This window comes from Lineus longissimus, chromosome 9 (assembly GCF_910592395.1).
Source record: "Lineus longissimus chromosome 9, tnLinLong1.2, whole genome shotgun sequence".
NCBI classification, from domain to species: domain Eukaryota; kingdom Metazoa; phylum Nemertea; class Pilidiophora; order Heteronemertea; family Lineidae; genus Lineus; species Lineus longissimus.
This window is the reverse complement of record NC_088316.1, coordinates 4,982,837-5,000,410: the sequence shown is the minus strand read 5'-3', so window position 1 is coordinate 5,000,410 and position 17,574 is coordinate 4,982,837. Positions and strand designations below refer to the sequence as shown.

At 40.8% G+C, this 17,574-nt stretch overlaps 1 protein-coding gene across 9 annotated transcripts in view; it reads right to left on the bottom strand.

Annotated features, from left to right (window-relative positions):
- Nucleotides 1-17,574, bottom strand: part of LOC135493434 (relaxin receptor 2-like) — a 224,447-nt gene that overhangs the window by 8,391 nt on the left and 198,482 nt on the right. For all 9 annotated transcript variants that reach the window (XM_064780779.1, XM_064780783.1, XM_064780784.1 and 6 more), the window contains 12 exons: nucleotides 16,161-16,272; nucleotides 14,992-15,063; nucleotides 10,993-11,064; nucleotides 9,269-9,340; nucleotides 7,879-7,950; nucleotides 6,870-6,944; nucleotides 6,103-6,174; nucleotides 5,389-5,460; nucleotides 5,008-5,079; nucleotides 4,147-4,218; nucleotides 1,734-1,805; nucleotides 711-940 (listed from right to left, as the gene is read on the bottom strand). In XM_064780779.1, the coding sequence (XP_064636849.1) occupies nucleotides 711-940; nucleotides 1,734-1,805; nucleotides 4,147-4,218; nucleotides 5,008-5,079; nucleotides 5,389-5,460; nucleotides 6,103-6,174; nucleotides 6,870-6,944; nucleotides 7,879-7,950; nucleotides 9,269-9,340; nucleotides 10,993-11,064; nucleotides 14,992-15,063; nucleotides 16,161-16,272 (1,065 nt within the window). The remainder of the gene's footprint in view (nucleotides 1-710; nucleotides 941-1,733; nucleotides 1,806-4,146; nucleotides 4,219-5,007; nucleotides 5,080-5,388; nucleotides 5,461-6,102; nucleotides 6,175-6,869; nucleotides 6,945-7,878; nucleotides 7,951-9,268; nucleotides 9,341-10,992; nucleotides 11,065-14,991; nucleotides 15,064-16,160; nucleotides 16,273-17,574) is intronic.

Below are 17,574 nucleotides of genomic sequence, written 5' to 3'. Positions count from 1 at the left end.
CTCGAATGACATCAAGAGTATTTTTGCGGAACTGAATTTAGCTGCTTCTCGACGCGATCACGATTACGATTACGTTTTCCGAAATCGTAATCGTAATCGTAATCGTAGGCGGTGCGGAACCTCCCTAATGAGCGTAAAATGTACCAATGTTTCGATGTTATGCCCTAAAAGACTCACCTCTGCCTTGTTTACAGACATGTTTTTTTTGTAAAGGGAATAAAATAATTTGACTCAACATCGCCAATCCTAATACTGCTACGCCGCAAATGACGGTTTGAATAATTCATATAAATTTCTTCCAAAGTGGCGATACGGCCACGACGGTTGACGGTTGAGCTATGACTTACAAGGTTGTTAGGGCAATGGTTCTACTCGTCAGCTGAGTTCTATTCGACGCCTGCTAAGTGGAAACTGGCAGATCTGGGGACGCGTGCAACCTCGATATAACCAGGTCATCCCAATCAAAGTCGGGCGGTACCAAGATAAGAAGATTCTTAAGAAGGAAAGTGACCTTCTCCAAGTCGATTAGCACTTGTGCAATTCGGAATATCATCGTATACTGTAAATTGCCGTGTTTCGTGAATAACATGTGAAAGAAATTACCTAAATATCAAGCCTTATAAACAATAAGCATTTTCTTATTCATTAGATACAATTGGAAGAAGTCTGGCCGAGTTTATATACACTGTAGTTCATTGAAGTTGGCTTACCACAAAGATTTTTCACACAGAGTGAGTGAGCTATGTTATCCCCTCTAGACAACATGCGGCCAATGAAAACGAAGATATTGCAAAAGCACGTGATTATTGCGACCAGCCAGATAAGACCTCTGTGTGCAGCCTGTTCCAGAAGGTTCTCAGTTGAACTGATGCCGTCACTTTTCGGTTCACAGCGCGCAACGTGTGGAGCGTAACTACAGTAGGCGAAGTCACTGAAATATCTGAAAAAATAACGCATAGAGTATAGAAGATACTGGTAAACGTATCAAGCTAGTCAACCTAACATGGGGAGTTCATTTCAGTGCTATCTAGTGAATTTAGCATAGCATTAGAGCCGGACAAGGCCGATGTTCGAAATGGATATAGCGCCCAATGTGAATGTGGTTTGATTCGTGGTCTTGCCGCGTCTCTAGGTGATAGAGAAGGCAGTTCTCCTAAATGCCCTATCCTTCGCATGACTAGAATGTATGCAAAGAGGGAGTTATTTAAGAATGTCTACACGTGGGGAGTAAATGGAGAAAACTATGGGTAAATGCATGATATGTCGCAGAAATTTTTAATAGGCCTAATTAAAAACAAACACTAAGCGTTCATCATTTTTGAAGATCACCAAGATCGAGCCATCTACATGAACCGTGAAATTGACAACACTTTAGTTGTGAAATGTCATTGCATTTCCCCTAGCAGGGTAGAACAAGTCCCGTACCAAACTATACTCTGTGCGAGGAGGGAGGCGTGTCCAGACCGTGCGTCGACCCTCTGGACAAGCCCCTGAGCCCAATGCTCTTTCGTCTCAAGGAATCAATCCTGATGATTCGTCCACAATGCAACTTGAGGCAATGTGTGAAATGAATAAAGACTAGCAAATGCTTTTATCTAAAAATCCATGTACATTTACACTGGGCCTTTCTGTACAAAATTGAAGTAAAAGCATTTGCTAGGGTTACTCATATCACCCAATGACTGGTGGGACTAGGGGAATTACTTGGTATCGCATAATGTCTGCATACTTACATATAATGTAGTTTGGTATTATTCAAGAACATATCGGTGTGGAGATTTCGTATTGTTATTCCAGACAGGTTCCTGTAAACATAATTGGGAGACTTTTAGCGGTTATTTTGGAGGAACAACATATTTTGGCCATCGTTTAGAATTTAATTGTCGATCACAATATTACTGTAAACCACCATATTTCCGCAAGCGGTTTTTTTGCGGGTTTGCAAAAGCAACCGTGATCTGCAAAAAGAAACGTTTATGATTGAATAAATGAGACGTTCTTCGTAATGTGCCCAAAAAATGTGATTTTGTTTCCCCCAAAAAAATCATTAGTTGTTTTTCTTTTTTAGCAATTCGCGTCGGGAATCGCAAAAGTGAAGAGTTGCAATGTTATAGCGTTTACGATATAGTAATATAGTGAACCAATTGAAAAGATATGTGGTGAAATTGGTTTCATTACCGATAACATGAATAATGAAATGCCAATCAACTCGTCTGATTACCGTCATTAAGCCTGTGACTCTGATAAATCACCACGAATTCGGTCTAAATGGTATTACTTATCAGTCGCTAGTCAAATGCGGGCGGAATTTTCAGCCCTGGCGCATTGGAACTGCCAATTGCAATCGGAATAACAGTATGGTCGAGGTCCAGAGAATTAGCAAAATAATGGTAAAGATAAGCTACTTTTATTGTAGTAGATACGATGACCTCATCGAACCAAGGCAATAGCATCTCATGGCAGACCTTAGGATCACTTCTGAAATTCACTCGCACAGGGTCTTGCTGAAATTTAACCTCTCGATCACAGGAGCATGTGACCAACCAACTGGGCTGAGTTGTTCAAAACCATGTTAGCTTTAACGGCGCCGTTAAGACTTAAGGTGAAAATTTTGAAAGCATATACTTAAGGTTACTTAATGTAACCGTAAGGGATAACGTGACTTTTGTGCTTTTGAACAACCAGGGCCTGGTCAATATAATACCAAGATGGTAGAAGGATGTTAATTAGTTTCCGACTCTCTGTAGTCTCACAACCTTTCCCATGTCTCATCTAAAACATATCTCCTGACAGAACCGCGACTGCTCGGGCGAGATGGCTTAACAATACGGCTTTAACCACGCTACCAATCATGCGACCGGTACCGGTAATCATATTGGCAGGAAAGGGGAAATTCGCTAGGTTGGATGATCGCAGGTTAAAGAGTTTGGGCGCCAAATGCTACGATGTGAATGGTGTTACAGTGTATTCTAGCATATGAGGCTTATCAGAATTGACAGGGTGGTCCTTCGGGAGTCTTCTGCTGCGAGGGCAGGGTTGCGATAACCGCAACCCGGCGCGTTAGAAATAGAGGAGCGGCAAATGGCATGTTGAGAATTGTGTGAGAAGAGTATATCAGTGGCTTATCGGAATAGGTCGGAGAGAAGCGATATAATTTAGCCTGAGCCGAAGTCAATTAACACGAACACGGATGTATTGATCCGTGGCACGAAATGAAATGCGGGGAGCCGTCGGACACAAGCAGCAAACAGCTGTTTCTGTCGCGGCGAACGACCCCAGGTTAGGATGGTGGAATAAATACAGTAAGGTAAACGCAGAATAAGACAAGAGCGCCAGGTGGGATATGTTCTTCTTACTTAGCACTATCATCCTTACAAATATTAATATATGCATATTTAACTAGGATATCGTTTACTTGTTTATCGATTTCGACAATAACAGGAATCTTTGGTACGTTTTCCAATGGTGATTTGTAGGAAACAACCTGCCAATTCATGAAATACAATATATCAATTATTGGCTTCCTGTCTGCCAATTTTCTCACAAAAATGACAGAATGAAGGTCATCAGCTTATCTGTAACTGACAATGGCGAGCCAATCAGTAACCATGTAAGCCGCTCGAGTTCCTAATTTCCGAGTTGGCTATTTTGCCCTTTTCACTTCGGTGTAGTTTCCCGCCAGGCATGGCTGCGGCAATACGATGGCGAGCTTACGGTAGAATTCAACCTGTTGTTGCTTCGGATTGGGTGCCGTGAAGCATAGCCGTGATGCGTACGTTCTCGTAAACGGCGCAGTCAAAAGCGGCGCATGTAGAATGCAGCACCCGTGACATCTTTACAAATTGGTTCACGGGAAAAGCGCACATACGAGCATATCTTTGTTGATTTCGACAGTTAATTTGTGTGAAATCATGCAGCTGCAAAACGGGGAGATTAGCGAGATATCTCACTTTGGGTGTTTGTAAAGCACTGTATAGTTTAGGTACAGTGCCAGTGTCATATTATATTTCCGTTTCTGAGTATTTTTCCTCATTTTGTGGGAAGGCTGCTGAAATATAGATTGACACGTTTTCATTTTGTGTGTCCCCCTTTTGAAATTCAAGGTTTTTCCAGCTAATAATTAAATTTTGATGCTACTTTACTTACAACGATGTGAGTTCCCCGAGTTGCTGGAATGCTGTGATGGGAATATATTTAATGGGGTTACACCCAAGACTCCTGGAATGAAAAAAATAATTATAACCAAATTAGATTAAAAATCTGCCAAGATCCGGCCTCAGTTCGTCTTCTGATGCAAATTGAGTTCTGCAATCTCCATGGACATTCAACTGAGTGAATGTGTTTTCACCGACTGATGTCCTCATCATGAATGGTAGGAGCCGCTCTGATCCTGTCATTAATATCCGTTATGTAAACCACTCCCTGACCTTAGCACTGGCAATGACGGGGCTTGTTTGATACGATTTTGGAGGGAAGAGGAAAAGGCGTAGGACACCCGTCAGATGGTTTGACGTAGTGAAGCGAGATATGGTGCGGCAGCTGGTCTTGATGAAGACTTATTGGAGGCTGCTAGTGACAGAAATCCATGGCGAAGGTCCCTGGCATTTTTGATGGCTTATATACCATCATGTTGCCCAAAGGAAAAAGCAGAAGAAGAAGAAGATACGATTTTGAGTGTTCCCGTTAGTGTTTTCCCTTCTTTGCATATAGGGAACACCAGGAATCGAGATATATCTCTGTAGTGTTTATATTGAACACTGATGGAACACTGAAATGTAAGGACGACTCACTGGTTGAGGAGTAATCAAGACACTATATCTAAGATCTGTCGCCCATGGTGAATGAATTTCACTTCAATAAAATGCCTCGTCAATCAAAAGCTATCACCGCTAAGCAAACAAAAACATAGAAATGCTCAAAGATAAAGATGCAATCTCTTGTTTTTTTAACTTTACGACCATAAGTGCTAACACAAAGATACAATGTACAGCATTACAGGCAACTTACAATTTCTCCAGCCGGTGATTCCGCGAAAACGTCTTCGGGTGGATTTCTTGAATGAGGTTGTCTGACAGATCACTGAAAAGAGAATTAAAACAGAATGAGTACAATTCCTTAAGAGAAACCTGTCCCGAAATCTTTTATGAAAATGGAGAGCTTTGAACGGCCCGGTAAAAACCCAAGGCGAGAATAAGTTTTTATTCAGAAATCTGAGTAATTTCAAGGATCCTAGACAATGCTCAACATTATTTCATCCCATGAATGGACTTATGTTTCGCATTTTCATGTGCGAGTTTGACGCATACCCGAGTGAAAGTCCGCGCCACATTTTTAGACGCCGATACCCAATTGCTTTGCATAACGAAGCATTTAAAGAAGACTACTTGCATGTCCAACAGATTTTTATTTATAAAGAATGTATCCTCCTCGACCTCTGATATTCTATTGGAAAGTAAATTTCTGCAGAAAAGAAATGTTTGATTGATTAATTAATTTTTTTGTTTTTGTTTTGTTGGTGGGATTCGTACAGACGAGCGCGAAGACTGTTTCTTTAGCTCTATCCTGACCTGCAATCAATCTGTACCTCTTTCCCGAAATGTCCCAATATATTTCTACGAAAGTCTAGTAAGGTTATAGTAGTTAACCTAAAATTTCGAATTGGAGTTCTTGACATGTCTATGGTTCTTAAGTCCTGGGTTGGGTGTCAACAAGAAAATAATGCCTTGAAAGAAATATTCCGAGTAGTTCTCGCACAGTGGCCCAAAAAGAGGTAGACAGATACATGTACGTCTAAAAAAAACCGTCTCATAGACCTCTTTGAAATTTTGACAACATAGCAAAGCGCGCCGCAAGAAACGTAAACTGCTGGATTTCGCAAATCGATGATTTACAATATACATTCATTTGGAATATCCAAGTATTAGGTAAAATGATTGTTAAAGTAACCCAATTCACCAATATGAGAATATCGATTCGTACCCTTCATTTCATTTGACCCATTTCTCGGACTGATATGACTAGGGACAAAGATTCCTGTGACACGTATTTCTCTGTCAACGACTACTAGTGAAATAAAAGTAGGGGTGGAGACTAGATACTTACATCATTGTGAGATTATGTAGGTTTTTTAGTGGAGCCTGGTGCAATCTTGATATGGTGTTGTTTTCTAAGTCACTAGAAAAGGAAGGCGATAAAAACTGATATCTGACGAGTGATTTTTCATTGTCAGAACAGTACTAGAATACAACAGTACAACTTTGTGCATTCTCCACATGCTTGATGTCCCGATCTTGTCACATAATCACCAATTTGGTTACCAAAGTCGAAACGTTAGGGCAACACGCCCAGTGCTTGCATATGAGTCCAACATGATCGCTTTTAGATTCTGTCTAACTCCAGTCTACCATCCAAAATAATTTGTTTTTCTGCCACAGTTCGTATGTTGTTTTTTTTTCAATTTTGCATTTGGTAGATATATTTTTTTCTTGTGCGAACATCTGTTTTAAATAGTGAGAAAAGGGTGGTTATTTGGCTGAAGACGCACAGCGATGCAAGGCAGTGCAAGCGAAGGCAGAACCAACCACTTAAAGATGAAATATATTTTGGACGAAAACATCAACCTTAGACAATAATTGAAGAAAACCTCTGACATTTCGCCTGAAAAGTACTCAATTAACTTGTTGATAAGCGATAACGTTTAGATTCGTGCTGTACCCTGAGACGTTTTCATTTCATATCTAAATCACTTAGGATCGCCCCTGTGCAGTCAAACGATTTTCAAGGGGAATACTTCCGTTCGAGGATATTAGCTTAATTATTGGAAAATGTACGGTTCTTCAACAATTGCCAGACTCGACGCTAGTACTTACATCCAGTGAACGGCGTTCTCTGCTCCCTCAAACATGCCATCAGTTAGGTCTGCTATCTCATTATTTCGAAAATCGCTGAAAAATAAAATGTATTGAGTTAAGACCAAAAAAAATTTAAACGGAATAAAACCCGTTATATTAGGCAAACTGTTAACAATGACATCCACAACTATTGTGCTTACCCGTTGGGAATACAACAGGACAACTGATGCATCAACTGAATATATTGCACGAAAGGAGGATTTTACTTTGGAACGAATCGTCTTGATAGCACATTGGACAATGACAAAAACAGAATCAATCGTTACTGTAACTAATAGGTATCCAAATCCCGTAATATGAAGATATCTAAACATATTATTTAAGCTAGACTATGCTTTAATCAACATATCAGAATAACACGCCAGGGTGTCAAATTGATGGGAATTTTAGAAGATTTTAAAGGAACTCTATTTCTTACAACAACTTATGATCAATTTGAGACATCACGCACCGTCATCCGTCGGCCAGGGGCTATTTATAGCATGGCTTATAGTTAGGGCTTTGCATATTAATAGCGTGTCACCACTGCAGTTCTTGTTCGACACTGAAGAAAGACCAGGATCAAAACTCTGGCCCCTGTTGCATCATAACCAATTTGAACAATAGGAAAGAAAATGGGTGCTATGAATAAAGACTAGCAAATGCTTTTACTTCAATTTTGTACAGAAAGGCCTAGTGTAAATGTACATGGAGTTTTTGATAAAAGCATTTGCTAGTCTTTATTCATATCACCCAGTAAGTCAGTTAGAATGGGGTAATTGTAGCCCCTGCCTATGATACTGATTGATATCCCCATGCATCAAACAATGCAGGGGCTACACATAAACCGGGGCTACAACTACCCCATTCTATCTTACTAGTAATTGATAAAGTTGTGATGTCTTTGACTCACATCCCAAGCCCAAATCAATACATGTCTCCCGAAGTTAGTAATTCATCTTCCTGTTGTATGATTAATGATACTTACATCCAATTTACCCTATCCAGACCCTCGAATGCCCCTCTTTCAACGTATTTTGTTTTACTTTCCATCACGAACCTGAAAGGGGGAGATAGGTAGTGATGCGACTTTGTTGTGGGATGGGGGGGGGGGGTGATCGCAAGAAAGAGATTTGGAACAATTAATACAGACAAGCTGCAGTTATATCTTCAGCAGGGGCCAGTGTAGAAAAGATGTGGCAATGAATTAACGATAGCGTAATATACTCATTGGCCAACCGCAGGAGAGATTGGCAAAAACAAGCCAAACCACACGTCGCCTGTCATGACACACACATCCGGATGCGACAATGCGGACGCTAACTCCGCAACATCGACCGTGACATGCCCACACGGATTAATAGCATTCCGCGAAGATGAGGTCACTGCAGCTGCTGCCCTCTATTTCCCCATCGCTGAATTACAGGCAATGTCGGACAAACATGCGGTTTCGTAATGGATTCAGGCTTTCTAACTGGGGCAGTTAGATTCAATCTGGCACATGTCCGAGTGTTGAAAATACTACATAATTGTTCTGAATATTTCTCTCTCTGACTCTATGGTATCATTCATGCTAAAAACAATGCAGGGTCAAAGATAATTGACTTTGAAATAAGCTCAAATGCTTATAAATAAGTGTCGATGTCCGACTGTCACGTGACTAAAACGTCATCAATATCTTATGCAAATGACCTTGTGAGCTATAAATAGTAACTTCGCGGAATGCTATTACCGAGTCCAACCTGACCCAGTTTCATAACTGCAGATTACCATATAGACTGCAGACATTGATACTCCTCCCCTTGCTTAAATATCCATAGTCATTTGTTATTTAACTTCAATAAAACAGCACCTGTCCCTTCTTCAACAGAAGGTTAGTCATCTATCAAACTAGAGTAAAACCATGGCTGAAACTTTAAATTAGAATAGAATTCAATTCAATTCGTAGAGCGAATCTTAATCACGTTAATACATACATACATACATACAAATAGCATTTATATAGCGCAAAATCCAATTAGAAAAATTAAGGCGATGATCTTTCAACGGACTGCAGAAACCAATAGAGTATGATTCAATTAGAGTTGCACCTGTGTTTGTCAATTCATTTCTCTTCGTTGTAACCTGTTAATTCAATATTTAAAGAAGGAGAATCAGTAATCGTCTCTCACTGCTATGAGTGTGCGATGAGGCAAAATATACATGTGCATGGTATATATGAGAAAAGACAAGAAAAGCATGAGACGATTCAAATGTTCCGGATGTTCTTCGTTTATTCAATAGGCCCAACGCGTGAAGACATGGCAAAACCGTGTAGTGCGGAGAAGTAGTTGCTCGCCGGTGGGCAGAGACAGAGATAGTGACTAAACTCTACTTACAACCAGTAGAGACTGTTCAACTCGCGGAAAATCCCTGGTTTCAGACGCTCTAACTTGTTGGAGTTCAGAAACCTGAGAAAAAAGACAAGTTTGGCAGATAATATGATGGGTAGCAGGATCATCCCATGCCATTGGCCGAGTACATGCACTGAGGCATTTAAACAAAAACAAAAAGTCCCAGACGGAGGACATCTACAATAACTGGACTCTTAGAAATAAAGCTTTTGGCTTTTGAAAAATCTTTAAGGGCTTTTCGCCCCGTCACAAATGCACTCCGTAGAGTGTTTTCAGTCCTTAAAGGTTTTTCACTATCTCAAACACCATTAATTGGGTTTTCATTTTACCGAAAAAAATCCTTGCGGATGCATATATTTGTGCTAGCCGAAAAAGCGTTGAAGCCGAAAAACCTTTATTTCTAGGATAATTAGATGCAAAACGATTTTTCATCTCACCAATATGTTTCGAGTCAAATACTGTATTATTATATAATTCATTCCTAATGCCGTTAAAGCTACCGTTATAGCTTGTCGCGGGGAAGACTTGATGGAAAGTGTCAGTGACAACAGGCAATGGCCAAGGTCCCTCGCACTTTTGATGGCTAAAGCCAACATCTGGCACTTGAGTAAGTAAAGTTCTTGAGCTATAAACCCAAATGTTCCAACAAATTCCAATAAATGTAATCGGCCATAAAGTAGGATTCCCGAGCTAGCAGATCACACTCTGGTGATTGGTCTTTGGCCAGAAAACCAACACCCGCAGGTCGAGGGGGTTCCTGTAGGGGTTTAACTCGTCTCATCATGTGATTGGCATTTTGGCTGATCAAATTCTTTATACGCTTTTGCTCCTTTTCACTATACTAAGTGATCGTTAATATAAAAACAGTCTCAATATGCCGCTCTACCGTCCTGGTGCGCGAGTATTATCCATCCTTCAAGAAAAGGAGGAGACTTTAACTCGGCATGGGTCTCAATCTTTCATGAAAATACCATCAATGGATTACAGTCCACTACTTGTTAATTTTCTACTAGTTCTTTCCGTGAAATCGTCCCGTATTTAGATCAGAGATATCAAACTACATCTACCCGGGTGTATGATATCGAGTTATTGCAGTTTCCTGAAACATTGTCAAAAGAAAAAAACGTGGATATGATGGATGACGAAGTGGTTATCATCCACGCTGACCATGAATACAGGAGACTGGGATACATAAAGAGTAATACATATTAGTTAGTTCACCATGCACGGCCTTCGACATCTCTGTCGAAGCTTTACCTTCTAAAGGCTACTGGTGCGGAATAGCGCCGCCTGATACAAAGATAGGCAAATCGGTCCACTTGTCTCAAAATTAAAATACCATTGACTAAACATCGTTACAGGAAGCACGTCCTCCATTGGATTAATAGCCTCAGTGGGTATATAGGCCACTTCTATTAAAGCTACGAGGTACTTTAAAATTTAAAGTAGGACTACCCCGTAGCTTTAAAAGACGCGGCCTTTGCACTCAATAGCAACATTCCAACCCACCCAATTTCGTGCTGCTTTTCGAAAGAACAAATTACCTCGAAAGAGGGCGCTTGAAGCAGTATATAAACTAATGTGCCTAATGTCGCGTCGTTCTTGTGAAGCTTGTACTTGCCAAAACTTCACTTTCGTTGAAATTGAAAGAACTTTTTTTTACGACTTTGAATAATAAACAAGATTAATAAACAATCTTCTTTACTTACAGCTTCAGCAGGTGGCCGAGTCCAGAAAAGCTGCCAGGGTGAATTATCTCCAAGGAGTTATTTTCTAAATGCCTGAAAAGAGATATGATATGTTTCCATACTAATTACGACCCAATCATAACAATAATTATGAGACTGATATAGCGCTAAATTTAACTGGCTTCCGTCGCTCAAAGCGCTGCGCATTATTACCACTAGCTTTTGGCCTGTACATTCATGATTCAAACTCTGATCTACTCTGTGGGAGTAATACCGGTCCGTGCTGCAGGTATACAGCGCTCATAGCACATTCAAGTTTGCAACCTCTGCCAGCTAGATTCCCATTTACTCCTGAGTGGTGGGAATTGAGAAGGGTTAAATGTATTGCTCAAGGACACAAAGACGAAACAGCGGTGATCCCTCTGAGAATCGAACCCACGGCCTCGACTCTACTGATCTATCTCCCCATTGATTTTTCAGTGACACTTGTTCTCTGTTTACAACACAAACGCTCGATCATTCTACAATTTTCTCTAATGGAATATAGAAGATATGGCAATATTTTTGTTACACCTGATATATGTCGTGAGCAGCTATCCCAATAAAATTAATCATACGAAACTGTGGGGCTCGATAAATCAATATTGCATATATAGTAAACCGTCAAGTTTTCTCACTGGCGTTTTATATATATACTTTTGCAAATTCCACGAACAACGTCGACTCGCGCAAATGAAAATAGCGAAAGTCATTTTTAAGAGTAAAAGAACACTGGGGACATTTCGTAGTCTACTATAAAGATGGAAGTCAAAACGTCATACTAATATTTATTCCGAAATTTAGCGAATTGCAAACATTAAAACGCGCGAACATTTTCAGGTTGACGGAATCACAAAACTACGGAATAAAATCAGTGAACTCTAAAAACGCAGATGTTACTACTACAAATCAATTTAGCTATCGATATATTTCTCATATCGCGATGATGTTTCCATAAGCTCACATTGCATACGATAAAACTATAGAGAGGGGACAGGGGTACATTTCCCGACATCATTTCCCCTCGTATAGGTTCGCCCAGCGCTATTAGAAGCAACTGGTCTATGATTAAAAAACTTATATCCGCTAGTTTACCGCGTCGCGACGGATCTCTGACCAGGAAATACGGACGACAAGAGTGGGCATTACGCCTACGTCGAAGCTGTCAAGGGCAAATAAACTCATGCGGCGGGCGAACTTCGATAAGTCCAATGGCTGGTATTTATAAAAACCAAGCATATGCTTATCCTTGGATTTTCGAGTGTTAAGTACGCTGCATATTCATAAAACCTAAGGTAATGCTTGTACCTGTAACCTTATGCTTCAAGTATAAGTGTCTGCTTTTCAGGCATCTTGCCAAAACTTAAAGTCTAAGCTTCTGCTTCATTCCATATTTATAAACACGAGTATTAAGCATATGCTTATAAGGATATCCTTAGATTTTTCAAGGTAGCTTCAGACCAGGCTTGAACTTCGAAGTAGGAAGACGTGTTTGACATGGCAGCTTTTCTTGCACTTGCGGGGCGACATCCAAAGGAGTACACCCCAAGAAAATCATGTTGCCCAGCATTTCATCGACGATTTTATCGATTTGATGAGCAAAATGTTGAATGGTTAGCTGATCATTTTTTAGAAGATAGTGGAGAAACTCGTGGCGGGGCACTGACAGTAAAGACACAAATGGAGACTTTCCTTCGATATATATCGGACCCAGGGTTTCAGATGGGTGTTGCTGAGGATGTTGGAATTTTCCAACCCACCGTGTCAAGAACATTCCACGCAGTACTCGACAAGATTGTTGAAAATGCAGGACTGTGGATACATTTCCCAAGCACGGTGCATGAGATGCAGTCAGCAATGGACAACTGGCAAACGACCTATGAGATGCCTTGTGCGATAGGTGCTGTCGACTGAACCCACGTCCGAGTTCTGAAGACACAAGGGAGGCACGCACATGGCGACGAATACGTAGGCCGGAGTGGAAAGGCTACGTTAAACGTTCAGAGAATTTGTGATGCAAAGGAAACGTTCACAAGTATTGTAGCCGAGTGGCCAGGGTCTGTACACGACAGTAGAATATGGAGAAATTCGGTAGTTTGTCATCGTTTGTCCACTATGAGGACGGATGCATTACTGCTAGGGGATAGTGGATACGGCATTGACCCCTGGCTCTTTACACCTTATGGGAATCCTCAGCAACCGGAAGAGGTAACGTTTAATAGGATTCTAACAGTTGGTGTACAAACCAGAAGGTTTACATGCACTAAGGACAGGCATGACTATCCGTGACCTCAATAACAAAGGATTTCCCCATTCCCAGGGCAGCAATGATTGCCATAATCACGAAACCGACCAGCCTTACACCACAAATACCACATGGGAAATCTAATTTCACCCTGTTATGCAGTATGAGCAATTAAGCATAAGCTTAAAAATTACAAGCCAAGCATCATCCACAAATGCTTGTTTTATAAATATGAAATCAAGTATAAGGCTATGCTTCTACTTAATTCTTTAAGTATTAAGTACATGCTTAAAGAACATGCTTATAAGCATATACTTGTTTTTATAAATACCAGCCAATGTATAGACAATTATTGTCATAATTTTCTCAACTGGTCGCCAGGAAATAGTCGAAAGAAAATTTGGAATTCTCAGTGATCAACGTCAATTTGACGTCGATTTCTGGCGTCGACCCCTGGGGAGGGAGGGGGAGGGTTTCACACTGACCTTTGCACAAATAGTCCATAATTATCAGCTAATTTTACAGGAACAATTTTGTGGTCAAATGCCGTCTGGGGTGTCATTACGGAAAATGTATCCGCCCTGTGCAGCCTGCAATTATTATATGGTCAGCTGTCAGAAGACATGAATAGAGGAAGGCCTTAATTTCCTTCAGTTCAAATCAGGTCGACCAGTCAGACACCACCTCAGCTGATCATGTGTCCTGCATGAGCTAATCACAAATTCTCTAGGAGAGAAAATTCGCGTGCCGGATATTTTTGAGAAATTTGGGAGTATTTCATGCTCGCGAAAATATTCTTCGCGTGAAGATCTCTTGCTTTTCATCTAGAATTCCATGTCATTGTTGCCATGTTTCCACAGAGACAATGTATCCAGCTCCACTCTGTCGATCTAATATCACTCCTGGCGATCATTTTCTCATATGTGCCATACCAATATGTGAAGCATTCATAAATGTTACATGTATGTCCGCATCGTTTGGGGCTCTGGAGGGCGAACTAGTGGTCGGATTTCTTTGAAGTTTGGTTTGATACTTGCCTCAAACCCAAACAAGATTTTAGGGGTTCAGCATTCTCGATGCAGAAATTTAAAAAAATCTTCAGCGAAGTCTGATATTGTTTCTGGATAAGTCTTATTCAATCTTGGCACATACACAAGAAAATAATAACCTGAACATTTCATCCAAATTGGTCAAGAGTGAGCGGAAATTGACAGAATTCAATGCACTACGTCAATGTACACAAACGCATACAAATAAAATTATTTCGTTACCATGGTCACCAAAAGTGAGAAAAACCTGTTTCGGTTTGAGTTGAAGACCAATAAAAACCAAATTTCAAAGAAATCCAGCCAGTAGTTCGCCCTCGATCAAGAGCTACAAACGATGCGGACTTTTACGAATGGACCAGCTCGTATCATAATTACACCTACATAATTCTCACAGACACAAATTTCACATCTCTTGAATGACATTGGCCAGATTACAATGCCCCTCTTTGTGCGTTCTAGGTTCCATTATCAGACACAGTGAGACCTCATGACACTGTATTTGTGCATACTGTTTGTATTGATAGCTATACAACAGCGCCGACATACACTAATAGCGCTCTTTGAAAATACACCTTTTTTTTCCTCGAATTCTGCCACGAACATGTCGATCGTTTTGTATTCGTAAAAGTTTTATGCCGCGTAAATGTTCTTTACTTCCGAATGAAATTCATGTATTGAGATACTTACAATAGATCTAGCTTCGTGAACTTGCTGAAGGCACCGACCGGCAGTTCCTTTATCATGTTGTTTTGCAGAAATCTGAAGAAAACAGACGTGACAAAATTGGCAAGATTGCAAAATCGAAACCAATTGTATAACAAAATAGATTGGGAGTCATGCGGTTAGACAAACCGTACAGAATAAGGAATTACCGCACTCTTCGGTAATGATACTGTCTGCCACTAATATATTTTAAAACGTAGCACAGCATCATATAAACCAGTTTGCAAATGTTTGCTTTTCCATTCAGGTTGGTTTAAATCCAAATTTAACAGCTGCAGAAATTTTACAATCACCAAGAGAAAAATCCATAACATTTAGACGGATGAATCAGACTGCATTTGTAATTAATCCCACGTAACTCTTCGCAAAAATATCTCAAGCCCGCGGCGACTTGAGCAGAAAGGTTTTAGTCGTAAACCACCACGCAAAAGTAAACGAACATAAAGATGTAACTGCCCTGGGTGCGGAACATGACACGGGGATCATGTCGCTATGTTCTTTCATGTATACTTCACCGAGCAAGGCAGCCTACTGAGGCCCCTTTTAGGCAGCTCTCGCATCGGTAGCTCGCTCCCCGACAAGACATGCCGACTTATCGGCGGTGAATATTAGTCCTAAAGTCTCCTCCTTTCACCGCCGACATAAAGAGCCAGGAAATCCGTCGGATGCACCATCATAAACGGGTGGCCAATCAAATTGCTCGACACGAAGTTATTGAATGACTGCCTGAATTGATAGTGCCAACCTCAGGATCAGGTTACCCTTCTTCTATAACATGCACTGTGCATTTGGATCAGGTCAGCATCCCTGGAATCGTTACTCATTGAACACCCTGTCTTCCATTATGATGGCCTTCAGTGCGTTTCTCGTGCGACAAGCAGGAGTGAGTGTAATGTTAGTGTTGTCGCAACATGGACGGGTGGAAAAGGAAGGGAATGCAGGGAGAATACCGATAAAGTAACAGCCCTTCTGACGGCCGACCAGGGGGGAGTTATCGGCGGTGAAGGATGGATATACGCACAACGATGATGGATCGGCATGCGAGAAGACCACCGCGGGCGACATATTTCTGCAAATGATCCAGCCCAAATGAACAAACATATTTTCCGTTCCTCTGGCCATCCGTTACTTACAGGCGAGCAATGTTGGTTGAGATATTCTGCGGCACGGTAGTGAAGCCCGCTCCACCGCAATCTAGTCTCGTAGCACTGCGACATTTACATTCCGGTGGATAGAACTTTAGATCTGAAAGGTAATGACAATTCTTTTTATTGTTTGTCATAGAGCACTTTTCAGTTGATTAAATGGTGGCTTCGTAGCAGATTCGAGCATTCTTTCCGGTTGTTTCCCGTTCGCGCACAATGTTAATTTCCTCACGAACAGAATGCAATTTTTCAAATTTGTTTTTTACCCAAGAACAAGAGGCCCAAGGGCCTGGCGCTCAGCTGAGTTAATATCATTAATATCTTCCCGGTGTTTAGTTCATTATGCATGAAAATGGCATGCTCCATGGTATTTGATATCCTTTTGCGTTCACTACGGTACCAATGTTTTTGGTTGACATAATTATGCCACTGTTCATTCCTCAATCCTGACCATAATTCGGGTGAAATCATCGTATGAAAATATTTACCGAAACATGAAGTTTATGCCATGAATGAGGATACTCATTGTCATAGCCTCGTTTACAAGTACGAAGTATTTTCCCGCGAATATTCAAAACTGCTTGGCTCCTTGCCAGTTAAATAACATGTGACTATACACAAAATAGAAAACTTTGATGGAAATTGTAAGTCATTTTTTTATCTATCAGGGGAAACAAGCTGATGATGATCAAATAAATCATTCATGAGAAATCGTTTTGTTGCTGAAGCTTGCATGACGAAGTTAATGCTAAACCTTTTCTTGCGCTCTACTGCGCCACCGTAGTTTTCTATTTAGACCAGCGATGACGTCATTTCTGGTGATTCCCTACGTTGTCCAATGAGCGCTTTTTAAAATGTGCCATTTGGTATTGTACAGTATGCAATGTATTTTTTCAGCGCTGCCAGTTGTCGAACAGAATGCCGTAGCTCCCTCAATTTCCAATCAATTTTTATGGGAGTGACATTATTGTATTCCTTAGAATGTCTACTTTTTACTCATGAAAGCATCGTAGAACTAAAACTTAATAGGCGAACAGAATCATGCCGATTCACTGCACATACTGTGGGAATTCTCCACTTCAAAATACATCGGCGATGTCATCGCGAACAGAGCATGCACTTCCGATATCGTTTTCACAGAAATGTGGCCAAATTTTCAAGAACTAATTTCTGAAAGTAGTCCCTAAAGACCTTATGACTACCACTGAAACGAACTAGTGATAATATCGCCTACCAGACTCCTTTTTAAGCAGAAAATTGGGTACTTGAGTGTCATTGAGCCCCAAGATTATTGCACATGGCGTAAACAACATGCCGCCATTTTGTCTCCGCTTCGGTATTTCGTACGCCGCTTATAATGCACCTTCTCAATGAAAACCAACATAATAAGGCCTTACATCGT